Below are 22,583 nucleotides of genomic sequence, written 5' to 3'. Positions count from 1 at the left end.
CACCAGATCCCACCCGGACGGCATGAAGCATCAGTCAGGGTAATTAGAGGAGGTAAAACGTCGCGGGTTTCCTCAGCGGTCCGAGATGGTGCGAGAAAATACTGAGAAAACTGCAACATAACATAAGCTGCGCCATCTTCATGGTCGTCACATGACTTGTTTTGTCAACACTGATGTGTCAAGCGTTTGCAAAGATCATGCGCCTCCTCGTTCCATCCCCGCGCGCCGCTTCCATCCATCACAAACGGACTGCTGGGATGCTCTATGGCGGCTGGACTGGTTACTTGAGGCGGCTTCGGGCCATAAAGTCGCTCCCGGTGTTCCACATCAGGCCAGACCACCGTGTGGGGAAGCACCTCCTGGTTGAGTCATTTCCTAGAAGCAGAGCCACTCCACACGAGCCACGCTTTGTCATAGTGCGGTCATGCCCCCAGATGAGATGCATCTAAATCCTGCAGGAAGATTCCCCCTTAGAGACGGACTGGCAGGTTAGCTGGTTTATTTAGATTGGGAATAAAAATAATTAGGAGAAATTGAAGGTTATTTATGTTGTTTTGTCACTGAATCATGACATATCAGAAAATATGGGAAAATGATTTTGTTACCGCAGTTTTGAGTTATCTTCTTTTTGTGCAGATCCAGTCATCCACCTTTCATCATCTAAAGCTTTCAGCACTGTTGAACCGTTGTAATGAGCTTGTACTTTCCGTATTTCTAAAATGTAGTTTTTATACTTTTAATTCAAGAAATGAACTAGACCTAATAGCACAAACAATTATTAGCATAAAAGTCAAGGATTGCTGCTGGTTTATTATTATTATTATTGTTGTTGTTGTTGTTGTATTAAGACAACAAAGAATATATCATTTTAAAATTCTGTTTGGCTGGTCACTTATTAAACCAATCAAGCTGAATATTAGCCAATTCCAATCATCAGCTGATTTTATTGCATCCGCCATGCTGAACTTGCAAACTCAAAAAGTGAATAAAATACTTAAGGGGGGCAGCAGAAGCTCAGGAGGTAGGGTGGGTTGCCTCATGATCAGATGGTAATGGGTATGATTCCAGCTCCCGCCATGGGTATTCTGCTGTTGTGTCCCTGGGCCAACTTGCCAGCCTTGGTGGTGGTCAGAGGGGCCGACTGTGCCAAATGGCAGCCTCGCCTCTGTCAGACCACCCCAGGCGGCTGTGGCCACAAAGTAGCTTACCATCACTAGCAGTGTATGAATGTGACAGTGCAAGAAAGCGTCTTTGAGTGTCCTAAAAAATGCTATATAAGTTTAATGTATTATTATTATTATTAAGGACCAATTTGCTCTCCACTGTCTCTACATGCTTGCTAGGGTGGCTGTAAAGTCAATCTGCTGGGTTCCTTAACTTTAACTGGCACAATGAACTTAAGTCAATTGGAATGTTTACTTTGTGAAGTGCCTTACTGTTGTAGTGATTTCGCTATTTAAATAAACTGAACTGAATTGAGTGAATTTTCACGTCAAGGGAAGTAAAATTTGAATAAACACTTGTTAGTTTTTGTTTTTTGTCCTGACATCATCTTAAATATGGTAGAACTGCTGCTGACAGCTTCAGACGGCTGCTTTAGTCCATTCATTGAACTTATTTGAGATGGTTCTTTTAATTTTTTTAAATGTGTCCTGAAGGTGTTAATTTTGCAAATACATAAATCTTTATGGGTTGGGTAAACAATTGCCTGGTTGTTCCGAGAAGTCGTGACTCAAAAAGGTGAAATGCGCTGCACCCCTTTCCTATAGACAAGGCAGCAAAATGGTGTGATTTGGTGAACATTAAGCAGCCCAGTGAGTTTGATGTAGTGTGGGAGGGAGGGCAGATTCAGCTGGGTAATTTCTCTCCATCATAGCGCTGCTGTGACTGACTCCCATCTGTCTAATACTTCAAGTGGAACATGGTGGGCGGTGTTCCAATCACATGCATAAAGCAGGGAGAGAATGGGGCGTTTTATAAGCTAAATATGCATCCCAGATAATAAACATTTTTGAAAAATACATTATGTAACAAATTACAAGCCTCCATCATGATGGAAGAAAATGTGCTCAAGTGAAACTGCTGCTTGCAAATGGTAAATCTGTGGCACAAAGAAGATAATTATAGCGTGTTATCTTCCTGACAGTATGTTTTTAAAAAGCTGATGCTATTCAGCTTCTTTTCAGAATATCCACAAAAAACATGGATTACAATCCCTATGCTCACCAGGAGCAGTGAACAGCAAGCTGCATGTTGTACCACCTCATCTACTGCAGCCACTTTAAAATAAACCATGCTGCATGAGCCAACGGTGTACCATACTGTTTCAGGAAATGTATTTTATCTATATTAATTTTTTGATTATTAACCGTCTGCAGATTATGAAGGTCTCCATAAGTCTCCTTACTGAGGCATTTTGATGAAAGAAGTTCAAATCATCGTAGAGGAAATACACCTGCAGACATCTCCTCAGAAATGAAAAGCTCACGTGTTTCAGTTCTGAATAATTTGCTTTGTATTGAGAAGTATTTATCCAATTTAAATGTAAGATGTGTCAAAACTGAGACAATTCTAAGAGATTTCCTGCTGCTACAGCAGCGGGAGTCGTAGTATGGGGGTGTACATGTTAAATCAAAGAAAGTGAATATATAACTTTGTGCTTGTTTTTACCAGTCAGTTGTTAGCCCAAAGGCTAAAATAGTTCAGTTGACTTCCTTTCACCAGACATAGCGATGCAAACCAGGTTAAAGCAAAAAACAATGGGCCGCTTACACAACCCTGAGATACCCCAATCTGTTTGCTCAAATTAAAAAATTTTACCTGTTGAAAAATTCTATCAACTATAGTCTTTACAGAGTGACCTGAAAAACAAACGAAACTTCCCCGTCTTGATGTTATTTCTCTTCTTTTTGACAACAAACACAGTCATTGAAACTCTTTCATGCTTCCTAAACACTGATGTGATCACTTAAGTGCTAAAACAAGATAACCTAACTAAACAAGTTACTTAAAATATGACTATGTATTAGGGCTGGACACTACAGAAAAAATGTATATCGATAACATTTTGTAATACTGATCTACATCGATAATTATTGAAATATATTTTACGAGCAACCCTGGCCATTTTATTTTTGCCATCTTTATTTTTTCTCCGCCTCTTCTGGCAGAGACATCTTGCTCATGCTGTTTTGGCTTGAGAAGAGGAGGGCCTGGTGAAGTAGAGAGTCTGTGATTTTGATTGGTTAGGAGTAAGTAGTGAGTCCCGATAGGTTATAATGAAAAAAGGAAACTTTTTTTTAATCTATCACACCACATGTCTATCAATAGATATATTGAATTATTGAACTAACATCCACTATGTAAACCTTAAAAACAAACCTCAGCTCTAAATGTTCTTTAAGGTCCCTTCTGTTGTATTTTTATTTGAAAACAGGTTTATGTGTGGTATTTGTCATTTTCCTTTAAAGACTTAAAAGCACTTTATTTACCAGCAGACACAGCAAACACATTTAATTAAAAAAAAAACACTGAAAACAAAGTTTCCAACTTTTATTTATAGTAAAAATACTTTCAATACATACAACCTGTACATAAACTTTTTCCAAAAATTCTACATAAATTGTTTTATAAATGGGAAAGGAACAAAGCCATTCCATGGACTAAAGTCAAAAACAGGAATATTCTTGACATTTTAATTGCACAAAAGGTGTGCGTGTGCAGGCTCTTGTTTTCACAACAACAATCTTGGGTTTCCCATCAGTGGAAATGCACACTTACCTTTCTTTCCTGAATTTGACCAGACTTTTGTTTTTGATTTTTTAAACGTAACAAGAAAAGTTTAAATCAGTCTTTAAACGAACTAGTGACTGAGATGAAATGCACAGCTTTAAAAGAGGAACAAAGAGGCTGTTGAGGCTGCTGTATGTGAGCTGGGCGACTGTGGGCTCACATTTTTTGTTCGTTTCCATAAGAGTTATTTTTATGTAACCATGACGTTGAAATGGTGCTTTTGCAAGCTGAGCTTTGGTCAACAATTTATGTTAAAAGAATAACTAAAAGGTGGGCTTAGAAACCTGACAAACCATCAGCAATGTGCTGGTGCATTACCGTAGCTGCTGGACCAACACTTGAGTCCTTTTGGGGAATATTTAGCATTTAGGAGCCTTGTTTTCTCAGCAACACTAACAATCCTCAGAATGAAAATCTTTTCTCTAACAAAGGGTAATCTGACTGGACAAAGGCTTTTCAAGAAAGTCAATCTTAAATGAAACGATTCTTTAAGGAGAAAAAACTAAAAGAAAATGTTTTTTTCATCATATCTACACACAACTTATCTCACTCAAACTCACATTTCTTTTATAAAATTATACCTCATACAATCTTTTTATTTTTACACTCACTCACTGTCACTAAAAGTTCAGACACCTACTGTTTCAAAATGGCAGTACTCCAAGGCTCCTTCAGCATACTTTCCTTGTCGCTCCTGTTCCTCTGCAGCTTTAACATCTGTGAGGCAGGAGTCGTGACCAGTTGTCTGAATCCTGAGTCCTAGATGCTGGCAGCCTGCCCCCCCCACCTCCTCACTCATTCAGGGATAAGATGATGTCATCCTCAAGGTCAGAGTTGTCCGAGCTGTCTGTTTGGGTGAAAGATGAACAGATTCAGAAGTTTGGGAATTTAGATTTTCTGCTGAGTGGGTCAGAGGGAGAGGAGAGAAAGTGCCAAAATGGCAAAAACAGGAAGCCCTAGTTGCTACACACACACACACACACACACACACACACACACACACACACACACACACACACACACACACACACACACACACACACACACACCCTTCACAAATTTTGGTTTTATATGTCAGCTCCTAAAATAAACTTGCACAGCAGTTTTTTAAATGCCTAAGTGACTAAAACAAGCATGAAAATACGGAAAAGGCACATTTGTACCACATAAAACATCTTATCCATTAATTACAGATTTATGTATCGTTAGGGTGAACTGACCTTGTAAAAAGGATCAGCCTCATTCAGCCAAGGTTATTTAAACTCTGATCTATGGCGTTATATAAAATAAACACCTGCAATCAATACATTTCAGCAAAATATAATCTTTTATAATTAGACATTTAAATCTTTACATTAGTCTCATCTATATTACAAATGGCTATTTTGGACAGATTTCTGTAGGTTTAGACAAACAGTAGGAGCCGTTTGCTGTAACCTGCAGACTGAACAACACGTCCCATTAAGGAGATGTTTTAGGGTTAACTAGAGTTGCATGACCAACGAGTCATGATAATTCAGAGGTTTAGAGAGGTGGGAGTTGTGATGGGCTGGTTCAGTTTTAACCAGTAATAAAATTCAGCAACGCAACACTGGCAGCCTACAGATGTGGTCGTTCAGCAGACAACAGGACAGCTAAACTAATTATATTCTGTATTCTTTTGAGCTTTCAGCCTTTATGCTTTTATTTTGAAATGTTAGCTGCCTGTTGGAAAACTCTGAGGCAAGTTTATTTTTGTGTGCTTTGTTTGGAAAGACAAGCGCAGGCTGCTGTTAGATTGATGCCAAACAGCTCTTACTGCCAAGAAAACATGTTAATATGTTGGTTAGGTCAAATGCATTTGGATGAAAATATTTCTGGTCAGCAGATACCTAAAGTCAGATATCAACATCTCAAAAGGAATAAGTCGACATATACCTAAAGCTGTTCTGGGGTCAGGAATAAATGGTTTCTCCACATTGATCCACCAAAGTCACACCTCTGCAACACCTCATGTGTAGCATCAAAGCGTGATGGGCGGGTTTCCTTTTACCCTTAATTGTTGAAATAACCCAATAAAAATGCAGAGAGGTAATCTTTAAGCCACCAAGGCTTCCTCGGGCTCCTCTGGACCCAACGCTGAGAAGTTCTTTTGACAACTTTTAAATGAATCCTGTTCTCAACCATCACACCGGCAGCAGAAAGCAGGAATGAAAAAGTGGATTATCCGCCCCCACTCCAGCTGAAACTGAAGAGTAACGGGGTGTGGGGTTTCTGCATACCTCTCATTCCCATTATTTCAAGTATGAAACGACTCAAATTCAGCTGCAGGTTTTACATTTCTGCACTTTTTATTTTCTTTCCCCGATTAGGAAATAATTTGAAGTAATTTTCCAGATTTTAAATCTTTTAAATTTGCAAGTAAATTTTATAGAAATGTTTAAATGTCAGTTTCTGCTGCCCAAATAATAAGAATGGAGTTACCAAAAACGGAGGAAGCATTGGTGGGAAATGGAGATTCTGAGTGACGACATTGTGAAAGTTATTACTTAACAGCTGGTCTGGTTACCCTGGCAACGGATCCTCTCCATCAGGGACAAACAAACTAAACGTGCATAAACAAACTCCAGCCTCCTCACCATTGTCGCCTTCCAGATCCACATCCTCATTATCAGAATCATCATCATCGTTGTCGTCATCATCGTCTTCGTCGTCATCATCCCCAGCGTCCCCGTCATCTTCCAGGAGACGAGCCACTTCCTCATCGGAGGGGGGGAATTCTTCAACACCATCGTCTTCATCTTCGTCATCTTCATCCTCGCCGCCGTTCTCGTTTTCAAGTTCAGCAATAAGAGGATCTGTGTCAATGTCATCATCAGAATCATCGTCATCATCGTCATCTTCCTCCTGCTCGTCATCCTCCTGCAACACACACAAAACATTTAATACAAAACGTCTCGGTTCTGCAAACCGAAGCCCAAAAGTTGATCATTTATCCGAATAAAAAAGAGAAAAAAAAGTGAAGACCTGATCCTCTTCATCTTCCTCCTCTTCCTCTGCCAGTCTCTGTCGGCCAACTTCATAGAGCCGACACACGGTGTCTGTGTTGGCCGAGTCTTGGTTCTACAGGACGAATAAGGAAAAGATTTTAAACTAGACCCGAGTATCTTATGCATGTAGAGTGATTAATGAGAATTCACCTCGATGACAGCCAGGTAGCAGTCTTTAGTGTCTGTGCAAAGGTCAAAAATATTCCTCTTGACATCGATCGTAGCTGTAAAAGGGAAAAAAAACCCATCATGATTTATTAAAACGTGATAACAAGGTGATTATGTACGATTACATCTTAAAATATAAAAATACTTCTTCAAGCGTTTGATTATTAAACCCCTTAGGAGCAATCAGCCAAAGCCAGTTGAACATAAAAAGCCTTACCGATGGGTTTATAATCGGTGGCATTGAAGGTCCTAAAGGATGAACCAAACGGACTCTTCATCTGCATTTCCATCATGTTGTCTTCGTCATCAGCTTGCAGCATTGCTGCAAAAACAGCCAAGAGGAACAAGTAAATGACAGCTGAGCACAGCAGAATGGAGAAGGTGGTTCTGCTTTTGAGTGGCTGAAAGGTTCAACCACTCCATCGCCCGTGAGTGTGAGTGTGCGTGTGTGTGTGTGTGTGTGTGTGTGAGTGAGTGAGTGAGTGAGTGAGTGAGTGAGTGAGTGAGTGAGTGAGTGAGTGAGTGTGTGTGTGTGTGTGTGTGTGTGTGTGTGTGTGTGTGTGTGTGTGTGTGTGTGTGTGTGTGTGTGAGTGAGTGTGTGTGTGAGTGAGTGAGTGAGTGTGTGTGTGTGAGTGAGTGTCCAACATGCAGCCTTCTGTCCTTTTGGCCCTAGCTCTGGTGCCAGGGGCATGCAAACACACCTCTACAGGCTCTGTTCACACCTATCTATAAATAAACACACGCTCACTTTGCTTGATAATTACCAGCCTTTCATTAAAACACACTATTCACACACTCGGGTTGACCGAATCGAGTTGTGGGCTGGAGGCCAAGTGCACTCAACCCCCCACGATCCAGCGACTCGTGTGTTTACCTCCGTAGATGACGGTGCCGCTGTTGTTGAACACTATTCTGCACTGGTCCAGAGCGGGGACCGTGTGGAGGAGGTGGAAGGTCCGAAGATCCCACTGAGATTTACAGTTAAGCAACAAAACATCCGCTTCCAGTTCAACTCCACTAAACAACAATCACAAGACTCCTCTGGGGAATAAACCGATTTTCAGTGGAATAAATATTTAATGTTTACAAGTGAAGCAGAACACCTAATTGGTTATCTCACCACTGGAGCAACTTTAAAGCTGATTAATATACGTCTCCACTGGCAAACGGGCACCCATAAGCATCATTATGCAGTTTTAAATGGCCCTTTAAACTTTCTTCAACAAATGGTCAAGTACACACGTCCAGCTACTCTGCTCAAAATAATTCAGCATGTGTGCAAAGTCAAAATGTGGGTTTTTCACCACGAGTCGAGAAGCTAAAAAATAAAGTGGGGAATTTCAAAAGGATACGATTTCTGTGTTGATGATGACCTCCAGGCCGTTGGGGTGAAAGACCCCGCTGATGTTCATGTTGAACTTGTCGAACTTGTGGATGGCCTGAGCCGTGCGAACGTCCCACAGCACGCCGTCGTTCAGCACCAGGTCGTCTGTTGGGTTGAAGGTGGCACAGTTCCTCTTGTAGTTGTTAGCCAGGTCTGGGTTGTTGAGGGTCAGAGTAACCTGACCCGTCTGGATATCATAAATCTGACAAAGAGAAGCAGGAAGCTTCAGCATCATTATCCTACAACGTTAGCAAACATAAACAAATCATACACACCCGTGCCAAGTGTTCCTTAGTGCCAATGACGCGGTCTTGTGAAAGCTTACTGAACTCCACATAATGGTCACCCAGAAAGGAATGCCTGAAAACAACAAGTGCAACATGGAGAAGCTAAGAACGATAAAACAGGGACCTTTAGGTCACGCAGCACCATGAAAACATCTGTGGCTCTTCATAATTCTGACAAAGATGGACCTGAGTGATGCTTATTTTTACATTTAAGTTAATAGGAGAGGATACTGGCACCTTAAACTTCAAACTCAACTGAGATAAAAACTATTTTATTTTTCTAAGCTTGTTACATGTAGTTGATAAAAACATCACTCACTTCATGATGAACACGGATTTCATGCCCCACAGAGCAGACAGGGGGTAACTCCAGGAGGCTGACGTTAAAAGCAGGGAACCATCCTAAAAACATAAATGAGAGGAATATTTTTAGTACAAAAAAATGTGATTCGTGATGTTTTATAGAAAACAACTCATCACACGTCACTCTACAGACCCGCGAGGGCTCCAGGTGAGTGATTGCTGAGGTGTGACAGCTGTAGCTGGCCTCCTCCTGGCCTGTGAACACATTGTAGAGCTTCAGCTGCCCCGTACACGTTCCGAGCATCAGGAAGCGTTCGCGAGCCGAGAAGGCACAACACATGAATCCGCTCTCGTCCTCTTCGGGCTGCCTGAACACAGAGATGGGACGAAACCTGGACAGAGAAATGGTTGGAAAATTTAAAAATGAAAAAGGCTGATGGAAAGAAAACATAAAAGAAATAAAATTGCCAACCTGCTGAAGATTAAGTGTCTGTCAAAGCATCCCCCATCCACGCCACCATATTTTGGATAAATGACTCTTCGTGAATGCCGGGATGTAAAATTGATGGGTGCCTGCCGTCTCTGTTTGGGTTCGGGACATTGATGAGGGGTGAAGAGAGAGAAGGGGGGGCAGGTTGCGACTGGGTTCTTACAGCGAGCGTGCTGCTCCCTTAGGTACTCTGTGATGATGCTGTCTAGTGCAGGCGGGGAAGGCAAATGTCTGTCAAACTGCTTCTTCATGGCTGGACTCTGGCTGAAAGCCCCGTGGTCAGACTTCTGTCGGAGCACGCGGGACTTCTTGCAGTGAGCTGTACTGCACTCCATTTGTCGCTCACGAGAGAAAACGATGCGTCCGATCAATGGAGAGCCGCTGTTACAATGGGGGACAGATGTTGATGGGGTCGCGCTGGTAGCAGCAGCAGCAGCTGGCTGTGACGTGGAGGGGCGAGGTTGCAGATGGCCGAGTCCTGAGGTGGATGAGTGAGAGGGATGACTACCAAGTCTTGATGCTACACCACTGGCCAGCCGTGGAGTGCGAGGAAGTGTGGCAACAGAAGAAGCGGAAGGGGGCGGAGCAACAGAAGGGAAGGCTGTAGGTAAATGTGAAGAATGGGACAGGCACGCCATGGGGAGATCGGCCTCTTTGGTGAGAGTCACTGCCGTGTCATGCAGGCCTTTGGCCACAAGGTGGTTCCTAATGAGCAGCAGCAGCTCCTTCTCAGGGAAGGTGATCTTTGACTGAGCAACCACACTGGCCCGTTGCAGCCACGCCAGAGACACGTCTGTACCAATCAGCAACGGCTTCCCAGAGATCCTTTCCATCAGCTCGGCAGCAAACTTACAGAACTTGACATGCTCGCTGCGTTTGTCCTGGAGCACAGGCTCCTTCATGAGCTGCTGGATGTGTCCGCTGCTGAACAACGGCAGCTTGCTGATGATTTGTCTGACAGAGCTGGAGCGAGACAGACCCACCAGAGCTTTACAGGCAAGAGCCCGGATCTGATCTGCATCTGTAATGGGCATCTTCACAGTCAGCAGGGAGAGCAGCACCTGGAGGACAGTTTAAAACAAAGACTCAGAAAACTGAGAGCATTTCTGGGGGGAAAAGCAGCTTTTCAATGAGGATGAATTCCAGACAAGTTAAAAGAGTCAAAAGTGTCAGAATCGTGTGTAAGGAGTCAAAGCCGATCAGCACATTTAGCCTCTATGAACATGTGAGTCAGCATGTGCTCCAACTAAACACCCAGGAAGACCAGAAACAGGAGATTATTACCTTCTATTGTAATTACATCAACAGTTTAATGAGCTGAGTGGTTTGCGTTAGAACTACCTTGATGCCGTTGTTCGACTGCACTACGTTCCACATCTTGGTGAGCACACTCTCATTGGCTTTGGTTTGCTGTGGCAGGCGCCGGCGGGGGGTCCCTGCAGTAAACTTGCCAATGCTGGACATGCGCTTGTCTGGCGCGCAAACGCAGTTAATAACAACTTGCAGAGCTGACTTCTGAATCTCAGCATCATTCACAAACACCTCTCCCTCTGCCACAGCCAGCACTATGCTCATCCCTGAAAGAAAAGGAGAAGAGTCAACTAATCCACACAAATCCTAAACAATAATAACGGGACAAACGGCATGAATTACAGTTAGATGAAATACGAAGACTGTGCTTGTTGCTCTGTGAGAAGACCCACCAACAGTGGAGACAGTGGATCCTCCCTCGTCGAGCACAGCGACCGGTTCAGACAACAACAATTGTGTCTTTGGAACGACCGTCAGGATACTCAGTATGTCAAGGGCGTAACGGACCGTGTCGCCCCTGCAGGAAGCAAAGATGCTCATCACAATGCCACAGACCACTCTACATCTAAACACGGAAACTCAGTCAGTACCTGCCATAGTAGGTTCTCCAGTCACAGGCAATAGAGATGAGCTGCAGGAGCAGCTGGACACAAGACAACTTGTGGAAAAGCTCTGCTGGTTCCCAATAAAGCCTCAGACCGTACGCTATCAGAAACTCCATCATCTCCACCACCTGCTCACGACTAAAGCTGACAGCCTGATCAGGAAGACCAGGGCAAAGAAGAAATAACGCATGAAGGCTAATGCAACTAAATAAACATGAATCTTCAATGATGCAAGTCCATCTTTAAACATCTGTGCACCTTGTAGTATGGCTGTGAGTGAATGGGAGCACCCCCCTCTGTGCGCTGCAGTGACTGCTTCACCTGCTCCACCTTGATTGCCAGATGGGCCTCAAAATATCTACGCAGAGCCATGCAGGTGTGCTTGGCTCTCTGCCTGCTGGAGAAAATCTCATCATCACTCAGCAGTGCTCCCTGGTCCTCAGGATTCAGGATCTCCAGTGTGCTGATCTGAGAACAGCCAGTTCATAAGAAACCATCAACATGAAGTAGTTTGAAGAGATTCTGATCTGTTTTGGAGGACTTTCTAGATTTGATTAGTTTAACACAGCCAGGATGGCTCGCCTTACCAGATTGACGAGCCGCCGGAGACCGTCCTGCTTGTCGAAAAGCTCCAGAATGACCCGAAAGGAAAACGAGATGGAGAAGAACATGGTGGCATGGCAGCAGCCCGACGCGTGTGAGCACTCCAGCAACCACAGTGTGTAACCAACCACATCTGACAGCACAGAGTGGGGCAACATACACACCTTCAGAAAATAGAAAAGAATAAACACAAGCAAGAGTAACTGGGTAAGTAGTCTAACATCATTTATGTCTCATAGCTGGTTTTAGAATAATTAAGAGGTATGTTTCTCATCAAGAACATGAACTCATTCACAGAATTCAATAAACAACTCAAAACTCACCTCTTCATAACCACATATCAGCTTTGAATTTTAGAGTGCCTTGTTTGTTCATGTTTACGTATGTTTACTTACTGAATGATTTGTGTTTTTATTCTGTACAGTGTCCTTGAGTGACCAGAAAGGCACTTTTAAATAAAATATGTTATTATTATTATTATTATTGCTGCTCAGCTGTAACAAAACAATCTCATTTACAATGCAACATTCGGTCTGCAATCCTGCATCCTAGCATGCACACGACTGTTATTTTAACACCCCCCTGCCTGCCTAAAAATGTCTGCAGAGCAGTTACACCCCCACATGGCAACAGCGCTTTCCTACAGCAGCCTGCTTCCACCAGGACAGCAGTGGGCTCTGCAGAGACTGACAAGAGATGACTCAAAGAAGACGAGCATCAGAAAATGTCCAGTTGGCCTCAAAACCCACCAGAGCCCTGTGTGATAAAGTCTGACAGCATCTGTGGGAAGTAGCTCAACCTACAGAGGTGACATCCCATAATGAGGGAAAGGATGAATCTATTGCTCCAGAAAACATTTAGGTGTTATTTGTTATCAGAAACCTTTCTAAAGGCAAAGGAGGGATCTGTCGTACCCTTTCCATGGCGTCCTGGTTATAGGCAAGGTAATAGAGGCACAGTGACACTCCAGTAGCCGCCATTGAAGGCCTTGGGATTTCCAGCAGCTTCTGAACTCCTCCATGAGCAACAAACTCTGCAGCAAACTTCTTGTGCAAAAGCAGTGAAGCCAAATACTGTAAAGAAAAAAGGAAAAGAAAAACAAACATGAGGATGTTTTTTTTACTGTTTTTAGCATAAGGAGAGAAACGTGGGTTTACCTTAAGAGCCTCAAACGTCAGCTGTACATCATTGGTCCGCTTTAGATCCATATAGTGCATGAGTAGCTCACGAGCTCCCATTTGCATAAACACAGCAAGTAGCTGTAGACAGCAACAGGAAGAGAGGAGGAACAAATGTTTGTTTTAAAAATTTCTGGGTGGCTAAATGTGAGGATTTATGAACGACACGTCACGACTGGCTTTGCAAATTAAGCATCCTTCAAAAGAGTTTAAAAGCTTTCTTTACGTAGTCTTCACTATAGAATACTGACACCCACTGGTAGGTTTGCAGCATCACGTGGAGCGAAGGGCTGAACAATAATATTATACTCTACAGCAACAATCACATCTATAAATCCTTAAGTTTGGCTGTTTAAGCCTTAAACTTACACTGAAAGGGTCAAAAAAGCTGCAGAATGAATATTTTGCTTTTTGATAATTATGATTTAAAGGGACCAACCTCCTGATACTCCCCCAGTGGGGTGAGATACTGCAGAATGAGTCTCTGCTCTATCTCTGGGGTCAAAGGGTACAGATGATAGTTGTTGCCGATCACCCAGGGGCTCATCTCTGACCAGCTGCTGTTGGAAAGCTCACTAAAGGTCCTCTCTGGTTCAGGCAAAGAAAAATTCAGCTTCTGTTTTGAAATCCTGGCAATATCCCTCTCTACCCTCCTCCTCAGGTAGCTGCTACCATCAGACAGGCCCGGATGGGTAAGCGACCCTGGGGCAGACATGGGCTTCATCATGGTTTTAACACCCGAGTTGGCACGACTGCTCGTCTTGTCAGGCGAGCTGAAACGGAACGAGAGCTCGTTCTCAGGCTCAATGGAGGAGAAGGGAATTTCAGCATCGTCCTGCTGACTCGTTGCTTCTTTTTCAGTCCCAAGTCTGCTCGGTGTGAAGGGTTTCTCTTCAAAGCCTCCATCAATAGTCTCTTCATCTAAAGGTAACAGAGGCTCACTCGGAGTCTTTCTGGGGCTCGGTCGTTTGGTCTCCCTTTTGTTCTCGGCGTCTTTATCCTGAAGCTCACGCAACCGATGCAGCATCAAAGGCACCTGTCAAAGTTAGACAAGGAAAACTAAGCTTGCATCACTTGCTGCTTTTGGAAACACCAGATATAACCAGTAAAGCTTTTTTCTACCATTATAAACTTCTGTGGTCTTCACCGATACAAATTAATATCAGAATAAAATACAACTACAGACCAGAACTGAGTTTTCTTCTCTGTAGTTCGCAGCAATGTCCTGGTTCTCCATGGCGCCTGCCAACAAGCCGGTGGCATAGATTCTCAGAGGCTGCTCAGCCTCCTGCGCCCACTTAAACAGCCTTTCAACTATTCCCTCCTGAGAAGAGCAAATCAGAGTGGTGAAGAATATATAAACATGATGAGAACATCAGCAATTTATAAATCATCACAAAGAAAAAAGCACTTTGTCTGATCAGAGTTGGTCATTTGATCTACTTAAATGAATAAAAGTTAAAGGCAACACCTTTTTAAGCAAGTGTGTCACTTTAAAGCTAAAAAATATACAGAATAATCTGCGTTTTTTAAATCAATCTTAATACTGACACTGTGATATTTGATAACTAAGGTTACTGACATGGTAAAATAACAAGTTGAATGTAGGAAATGCATCATGGAGATTAGGACTAACAACCTACTTTTTCTTGAAAAACCACAGCCGTCTCCAATCCAGGCATGATGTTCTGCAGCAAACGACAAGCTGCTGCGTTTAAGGAGAATTCTCTGCTGGTCATCACATAGCTGTTCACCAACTACAACAGAAAAAAAAGATGTATTCATTTTCACGATTTTCTGACTAAACTGTATTTTTAGTTGTTTTTTTCTAAATCAGTCTTTTTATTTTTACTGTGTTCATGAAGTCATCATTTTTGAACAAGATCTTCAGGAGATGCCCCAACACACACTCTGGATCAGCTCTCCCTAGTGGTCAGGAAGGAAACATCAAGCATTATAATAAGAAATCTGCTACAGGATGAAATTAAGCTGCTTGTGTTTTTTTTCTACCAGGATGTCGATCATCAAAAGGGTCGGGGTCTGCTTTGTGGTACTCCTCGGTCTCCTTTTCAACCAACTCTGAGATTCTGAAACACATCAACATATTAAACCCTTCTGCACTCCTGGAATGATCTGAAACCCAGTAATCCGTTAGCATGCCTTCTTACTTTGTGAGGATGTTGACCAGCTCCTGTGTGTTGCTTTGCTGCTCTTTCTCCCATTGTTCCAGCAGAGAAGTCAGCTCTGCCTTTGAGTCTACAGTGGCAGATGCTGATGCCATGGCACGGGCTGACAGGATGACAGGGTTAGGTTTTTTAGGGTTATCACATTTAGTTGCTTATAGGCAAGTGTTCCATACAGCATGCCTAAACAGTAGATGCCAGTTTCTTCCATCAGCTTTTTTCCTGACTCTGGTTTTCAGTCAGAGGTTTGATGTCTTTGTTGTTTCTATGCTTCAAACGTTTATCTTTTAACATCAAAAGAAACTAAAACTACCACAACGTTAAACTGGTAATCACCTAGGTAGGACCTCCCATTACACATTGAGCTTGCCTAATTTACTTTCCTCTATAAAGATTTCAATTACAGTTTAGCATAATTCAGTTTTTATTCCTTGCTTGTAGCTTCTGCTCTCTAGGACTTTAAGTATCCCTGGCTCTGGAGACAACACAGGTTAGTGTGATTTCTAGGATGTTCAGTTGGTTCTTACAATTCTGCATCTGTAGGCCTGGGACGATAACAAATTTTGCTCGATGGTTTATTGTCCAACAAATTATTGACGATAAACGATATTATTGTCGACATTATTGAGACCAAAATGACCACATACGTAATGTTAACATATCATAATAATGCAAGTACACCATTTAAAATGCCAAAAGTAAACTTTTAACATTGGAATGTCACGAACCAGAACTTCAAATAAATAAAACAAAAACATTTTTAAGGGACTCTCACTCGGTTAGAAAAGCTTGCACCAAAAATAAAATAAACCTCATCTTTCCAAAACAATAAATACAATATCCAGTGTCATCAACAACCAATACTGCATTTCAATAATGATAAATATTAATAGTAGAGTTGAACATATCTTATCCTCGATATACTGAGGCTGGAAAAATTATTGAGTTCCTTTTCATCTATCATGATTTATTGATTTATTAATTATCGTCACAGCTGTTTTGTTGCGTTCCACGATAGCTCATATGGATATTAACTAAATTAGATTAACTGGGAAAGGGCTGTGATGGGTGGAATGTGCGTTGTCGTGGGTTAATGATAAAAATAACAAAAACAATTGAGCGGAAATCGTTTCCAGTTTTGTAGCCCTGATGAGAAGCTTATTGACTCAAACCGCTGCAGGTGCAGATGTTCTCTGGGGAACTCAACTGTCAAAGTTACGCTCAAGTTAGCGCACTGGATAAACTATTTTTGCATAACGCTTGGTTTATTTAATCGTACCGAAAAGCTAAATAAACATGATTATCACAAATAATCAGGTAGTAATAGTTGATATTTAGTTGCAACAGGAAAACTCCGCTAGCTGATGCTTTCTGCCTGTTGCGATGTTTTTCTTGCTGAGTGGCTAAACAAGAAGCTAGCCTCACTATTGCACACACACTACTCCTTAAAGTCGCCACTTTTAGCTTCAAGTGCAGTTGTTTACCTTAGCTCAGAATTATTCTGCAGTTTAAAACTTAGTGTGCAGTTTCGGCTCAGTAAACCTGCCTGCACATAGAACACGGCTCTGAAAACTAGCTAGAAACTGCTCGGGTGAGCCTAGCTAGTTAGTCAGCATGCTAACTTTACCTCGTTTTCCTCTTAGGTCTTGCTTCCTTTTCTCAGATAAACTGAGATTTCAGTCCAGCCAGACGAGTCCTGACTTGAATGACGTTTGGTAAATATCAGCGCATCTATTACCGTTTCACAGGAACCATTTAATGGGCCTTCTTGTAGCTTTGTGTTCACGGTTTATTATCATTATGGCGAACACGTTCTACTCGTCAATTCACCAGCGACAGTCGCGGTTAATGACGTCACATCTCAATGGCAAATTGGGCTTGTTCGAGTTGAGCAGCGCCTCGCCTGGAAAACAGACGAGAGCCGACGGACGCAGCAGGGGGAGAGGCTGAAAGTCGGCGTTTAAGCATAAACCAACCTAGTCGGACAGATTTCCCTACATGTGTAGCTCGCGGATGACGATGAATGAAGATGTCGCGTTAGAGTTCATAATTGTTTAATTATTCATTTTAATTCTGGTGCCTGTTAGCAACCGAAACACAACCTTACGCGCTTGTGGATATCATATATTGTATATGGAGACCTGACTGTAATAATAAGTAAAGGTTCTCAGCTGTAGCTTTAGTGTGCTCATAGGAAACGTGACAAAAGAACACAAATCACATTTCTCTTTATGGCCCATATAGTTATCATCATCAACGTTGCATGATTTACAGAATACATGTGACCAACATTTTGCATTCAACCACAGGATGCTTGGATCAAAATGTGAACCAATCAGATCTTAGATCAGGTGAGAGCCAGGCGTTTCCCGCCATGCCCTAGGTTTTGCAGCCGGTGGAGAGCAACTGCAGCGCCTTGCTCCAAAATCTTCGGTCGCCTTGTTGTTGTTGCCTACGTATAAATGACGTCAGAGCATGTCGGCCACAAAGCTAACCGGCAAGCACTGCGCGCCGATCACCGGTGATCTAATCAGCGCAGAACCAGCTCATCTCCAACATGGCCATTGCTGCGTGTTGCTTTTTTTTTCCTCCTTAGGGTTTGTTAATTGTGCGTGGAATGATTTTATGAAATGTTGGTGAATGTATATGTTTGAAATAAAGTGAACTGAACTGAACTGAACTGAACTTCGTGATATTATTGTACTATTGTAAAAAAAACTATTTTAATAAATGATCAGAAAGGAAACTGAATGTTTTGCGTTCGAGTCTATATATATATATATATATATATATATATATATATATATATATACATGGACTGAGTTCTGAGTCTTTGTTTTATCACAGTTTATTTTGTTTATTTTCCTTATATACAGAGAGAGAGAGAGAGAGAGAGAGAGAGAGAGAGAGAGAGAGAGAGAGAGAGAGATTTTGTTACCTTGAAAATAACTAGGAATTTGCACCCTCCACTGGCATGAAATAGAACGACACTCTGATTTCCAACAGCATTTAGAAAAGAAGCGAAGATGGGTAGTTGCTGCCTTCTGGTGTCTGAAAGCAGGTACTACTTTTTTGTTTTTTTAAGCTTATTAGAACAGAATAGTTTAGCCTCCTTATCTTTATGAAGCCTTAGAAACATCCTAATATTTCTTGTCCTCTTGGGAATATTTATATTATGGAAGAGAAGGAGGAGGAATAAAACAAGTAGATGCTGGATTTATAAAGTTAAAATAAGATCTTTAGTAGAGACACTTCCTTTAAATTCTACCAAACATATGGCCCAATCCCAATACTCGCACTGCACCCTGCAGACTTGAGCAAAGTGCACAGTAAGGCTTCGAGTGCGTGTTACACAAGTGAGCAAATAATTGTTGAATTGAGACTGTCATGTTGAGTGGAGGTGATGGACCATGTGTGGTGGAGGGTTCAGGAGAGAGCAGGCACGGATGAAAAAATAAAAATGGATTTAATGGTAGCAGCACAGCCACGAACACAACGAAGACAACGCAATGATCCGACCACGACAAGAACAAAGAGGGAGGTATAAATACACAGAACAATCAGGGAACACATGGGCAGGTTAACGGAGTAGCCCCTGGCTGCACACCGGAGATCGGGGCGGGGCTAAATGTGGGCGGGGTTAAACGTTTAGAGGTGGGTGGCGACAACTATTTGACTCCTGCCCCTCTCTCAATGGAACCAGGAAACTGCCAGTAGCCCCTTTCTAAAGATTAGAAAGCCCTAAAAACCCACAAAACCCATGTAAAGCATAACATTGGTAATCAAATGACTTGTTTGCTAGATGTCATGATAATTTTAAAGAGCAGATAATTACAGGCGCCATTTTTGATCCAATCTGTTCTGATATTTTTATTCTTTTCTACTTTTGTATGGTATGTGTATTTATAGCACATAGGTATTTGTGTCTTTTAGCTATACTTTTGGTACCTATATAAAAGGTTCAGGCATTTGATAGACTATTCTTTAAACCTGTCAAAACCATTTTAATAGTTGATTTTATCAATGCTGCCTTTATTTTAATAGTCATTTCCCAAGTGAGTGTAAAACAGTATAGACAGACACGGGTAAATTTGTTGTACACTCAGTTATATCAGCTACATTAAGAGGAACAGAGACTTAAATTGAGCTGATACTTCTTAAAACATGCCAGGGTTTGAGGCGGGGTGGTGAGACATTGTGTGAGACACCCAAGAATGCAGACTACATTTTTCAAAAAAGGTAAATTTAATAGAGCAAACAGCCAACACAGGAATAAAAAAAAAAGTACAAATGAACCAAAAAGCACACACAAAAAAAAAAACAAGAGAACCTCCAAAAAAACAATGTGAGGAGGAAAAAGAATGCAAAAACTGTGACACCGCTGTACTATGGCAGTTCAAAACCAGAAAACATCTTCATCTTCCTTTTTTCCTCAATTTCTCTGCAGAACTCCTCATAGTCTGACTGAAAACTAAACATGAACAGGAACGGTTCCCTGCAATCGTTCATCTCCTCTTCATCCAGGCCATCACAGAAGCCTAACCTCTCCACTGCCCTCCGGCAAGCTTCCCTGGTGATGACCTGGGGAAGGGAAAGGCTTCCTTTGAAGGACCTTGTGGTACACCACCTTGCTGCCTCAAAGGTGTCCTCAAGCAGAGAATTCTCCTAATCAAAAATAAAGACAATATTAAAATTACTGCTGTCAAGAGATTAAAAACATATTTTACATTAATTATGTATGATCTGCAAGTAATCTAATCTTTTAATTTCATCTAATAACTGTACATAATATAAGCCTTATTTTCAATGCTAACAGCTAGCCAAACAGCTGATGCTGTGGTCTTTCCAAACTGCAGCACGGATGTGCGTCTGATACAGGAGAGAAGCTGTCAGCAGCCTTGATGCTCAGTGACACACCCATTACATCCAAATGGTAACAATAACTTTGGAAAAAGTTGCAAGAAGGGTGAAAAAAACGGAGTAAAGATAACAAGGTCGCTGAAGTAAACACTGCTGCAGCTAATCTCTCACCGGTCTTGTCACTGTAACGTCAACCATTCAACTTATGAGTTTACATCAACCCTTCAAGAACAAGAAAAGTAATTGGTTTATTTAAAAGTCCCATAAAGAAGCAGTAGATTAAAAATGATTAACATAATTAAAATATATAACACGTTAATCATGGCTGTAAAAAATTAATTGCAAGTAATGGAATTATTTGACACCTCTAATTAAAATAAAGGTTGGAGAAGAAACAATGACACAAGAAAAGCCGACAATATAAAACATACTCTGTTCCCGGTGTCCAGTTCCAGCAAGTTCTCAGCCTCTGCTAGAAAGGAAATGATTGTGGTTCATAAAAAGCATATTAACAGTGCAAGTTGTAAAAAAGATCAGTTGCTTAGTATTCTGGTTTAATGAAAATAGAGAAATGACTGAAAAACTTGCTTTGAAAAAAAAATTGCTCTGTCTGGAACGGTCTTGATTTTCTAATCTTGGCAAAGTAAGAATTTCATTGTGCAGAAAGCGCGTTTTTCTAGCTGTGCATATGACAAAAGGTTGAATCTTGAATCTTCCCACATCCCATTTCGACAACCTAGGGGGTTGTGTACAATAATACTTGTTTGAACAATACCTGATGCTGCACAGACTCATTAAGTATGGCAGGACTTCTTAGGAGGGACCACTTCCAGGCCCTGAAATAAGTGAAGGAATTATGCTTCAGTCTGCAAGCAACAGTTAAACTACAAGAATTAATCAAATTGTCTCTCACCTGTTTTACTCTTTCCTCTCTCCATCTTTTTCGTGCCTGTACTCTGTCTTCCTCAGACCCTGGTGATACAATGACAACATTCATTCACTATGAAAACATTCATGTTATTCTGTTGACACTTGACTGAGCAAAACGTTTATATAATTACACATATCAGATTAGCACTCTAACCATAATAATAAAGCCCATCAGGTGTAGAACTCAGATACGAACATAAAAAGCTTAAAAAACTAACATTTCCCCCTGTAAAATATATTTTCCACCAAAAAGTAATCATGACCACACAACATATCTCCCCAAAGCTATAAAAGTGTTCCTACAGGTTTCTTCAACTTAAATTTAAGTCTGTTTAAGATCTTTCTAAAGCCATATAGAAAATTAATACCTATTTCACGGCACTATCAGCAAAAAAGTAAATAAATAAAATAAAATTATTGAACTAGTTTTCATTCATTTATCTATACAACTTTACCAATATATTTTGACAAAACACTGGGTGGGCACTTGGTAGAAGATCGGTTATATTTTTAAACAAATGGTTAAAAATATAACCGATCTGGTTTGAACCTTAACAATAATTTTTATTGCCTATATTTTAGTTTAATTTTAAGACGTTTTTTTATTATTGTTAATTTTATTACCCTAATTTCTTGCAGTATCTCTATTGTATAAAAGCAACAGTGCAAACAGTAAAGACACAAAATTGAAATAAATGTCTAAAAATAGCCTTTATTAATACTAGTGCTTCTTTTCATGTCACCACTTGTTTGGAATATTTTGATGAACTTCAGAAGAAAAATGCAGTACAGAAAACTTACATCCAACACAAATTTTAAGACCCAGATGCCAAAATTGAAGGGTTTCTCCAGTCATTTAAAGGTATTACTTTCAAATTCATAAATTCAATGCTTTTAAGACTCAGCAGGAACCCTGTAAACATTTCTCCTCAAAAGTAAGTCGCCCCGCATGTGTAAAATAGTCTATATGTATCATCTAAAACTCATAATGGGGAAAAAAAACCTTTAATTTCCAAGTTTATAAAACATTCGCCCAACATTGGTCCTCGATATTGTTAAAACAGAGAAAGAAAATCCTAGCTTACCTCCTCCATTTTGGCAGCTACTTCCCTCTGTCCCGGCTACAGCATTGCACACACACATAGCATAGCGGTTTCCTGGTTTCATTGAGAGAGGGGCAGGACGCAGGAGTCAAATAGTTGTCTCCGCCCACCTCTAAACGTTTGACCCCGCCCACATTTAGCCCTGCCCCGATCTCCGGGATGCAGTCAGGGGTAGTTGGGTTAACGAGGGGCAGGTGAGAACAATAAGGCAAATCACGGAAGGAGCGACGCAGTCAGGGAGGCCGGGGCGAATCATGACAGACAGAGACAGGGAGCATTGCGTCATAGATGGCAATGCATGCCAGGATGCTGATCGCTGTAATACTTTCTTTTTAAAACTTTAACAACTTTCAAACA

The 22,583-nt window shown here is 41.4% G+C and overlaps 1 protein-coding gene and 1 long non-coding RNA gene across 2 annotated transcripts; both read right to left on the bottom strand.

Moving 5' to 3' along the window:
* Positions 1 to 4,376: 4,376 nt before the first annotated feature.
* Positions 4,377 to 17,152, bottom strand: LOC107391062 (DDB1- and CUL4-associated factor 1). The gene is made up of 25 exons (XM_015968110.3): positions 16,961 to 17,152; positions 15,319 to 15,439; positions 15,161 to 15,237; positions 15,003 to 15,076; positions 14,794 to 14,907; positions 14,337 to 14,474; positions 13,590 to 14,186; positions 13,130 to 13,231; positions 12,887 to 13,045; positions 11,957 to 12,136; positions 11,628 to 11,837; positions 11,355 to 11,521; positions 11,157 to 11,281; positions 10,795 to 11,030; positions 9,436 to 10,514; positions 9,157 to 9,355; positions 8,980 to 9,062; positions 8,649 to 8,733; positions 8,342 to 8,575; positions 7,864 to 7,957; positions 7,207 to 7,311; positions 6,972 to 7,045; positions 6,799 to 6,894; positions 6,411 to 6,693; positions 4,377 to 4,639 (listed from the first exon to the last, which is right to left on the bottom strand). Exons 2-25 carry the CDS (start codon positions 15,429 to 15,431, stop codon positions 4,584 to 4,586), a joined length of 4,680 nt encoding a protein of 1,559 aa, XP_015823596.3. The 5' UTR covers positions 15,432 to 15,439; positions 16,961 to 17,152; the 3' UTR covers positions 4,377 to 4,583.
* A 2,707-nt stretch (positions 17,153 to 19,859) lies between these two features.
* Positions 19,860 to 22,345, bottom strand: LOC139063406 (uncharacterized). Its single transcript, XR_011516769.1, has 5 exons — positions 22,209 to 22,345; positions 21,107 to 21,165; positions 20,969 to 21,029; positions 20,625 to 20,665; positions 19,860 to 19,998 (listed from the first exon to the last, which is right to left on the bottom strand). It is a non-coding gene; the product is annotated as an uncharacterized lncRNA (long non-coding RNA).
* Between the last annotated feature and the right edge of the window lie 238 nt (positions 22,346 to 22,583).

The sequence above is a fragment of the Nothobranchius furzeri genome, chromosome 15 (genome assembly GCF_043380555.1).
Source record: "Nothobranchius furzeri strain GRZ-AD chromosome 15, NfurGRZ-RIMD1, whole genome shotgun sequence".
Lineage (NCBI taxonomy): Eukaryota > Metazoa > Chordata > Actinopteri > Cyprinodontiformes > Nothobranchiidae > Nothobranchius > Nothobranchius furzeri.
The sequence above is the reverse complement of the archived record's forward strand: the minus strand, read 5'-3'. Positions and strand labels throughout refer to the sequence as shown.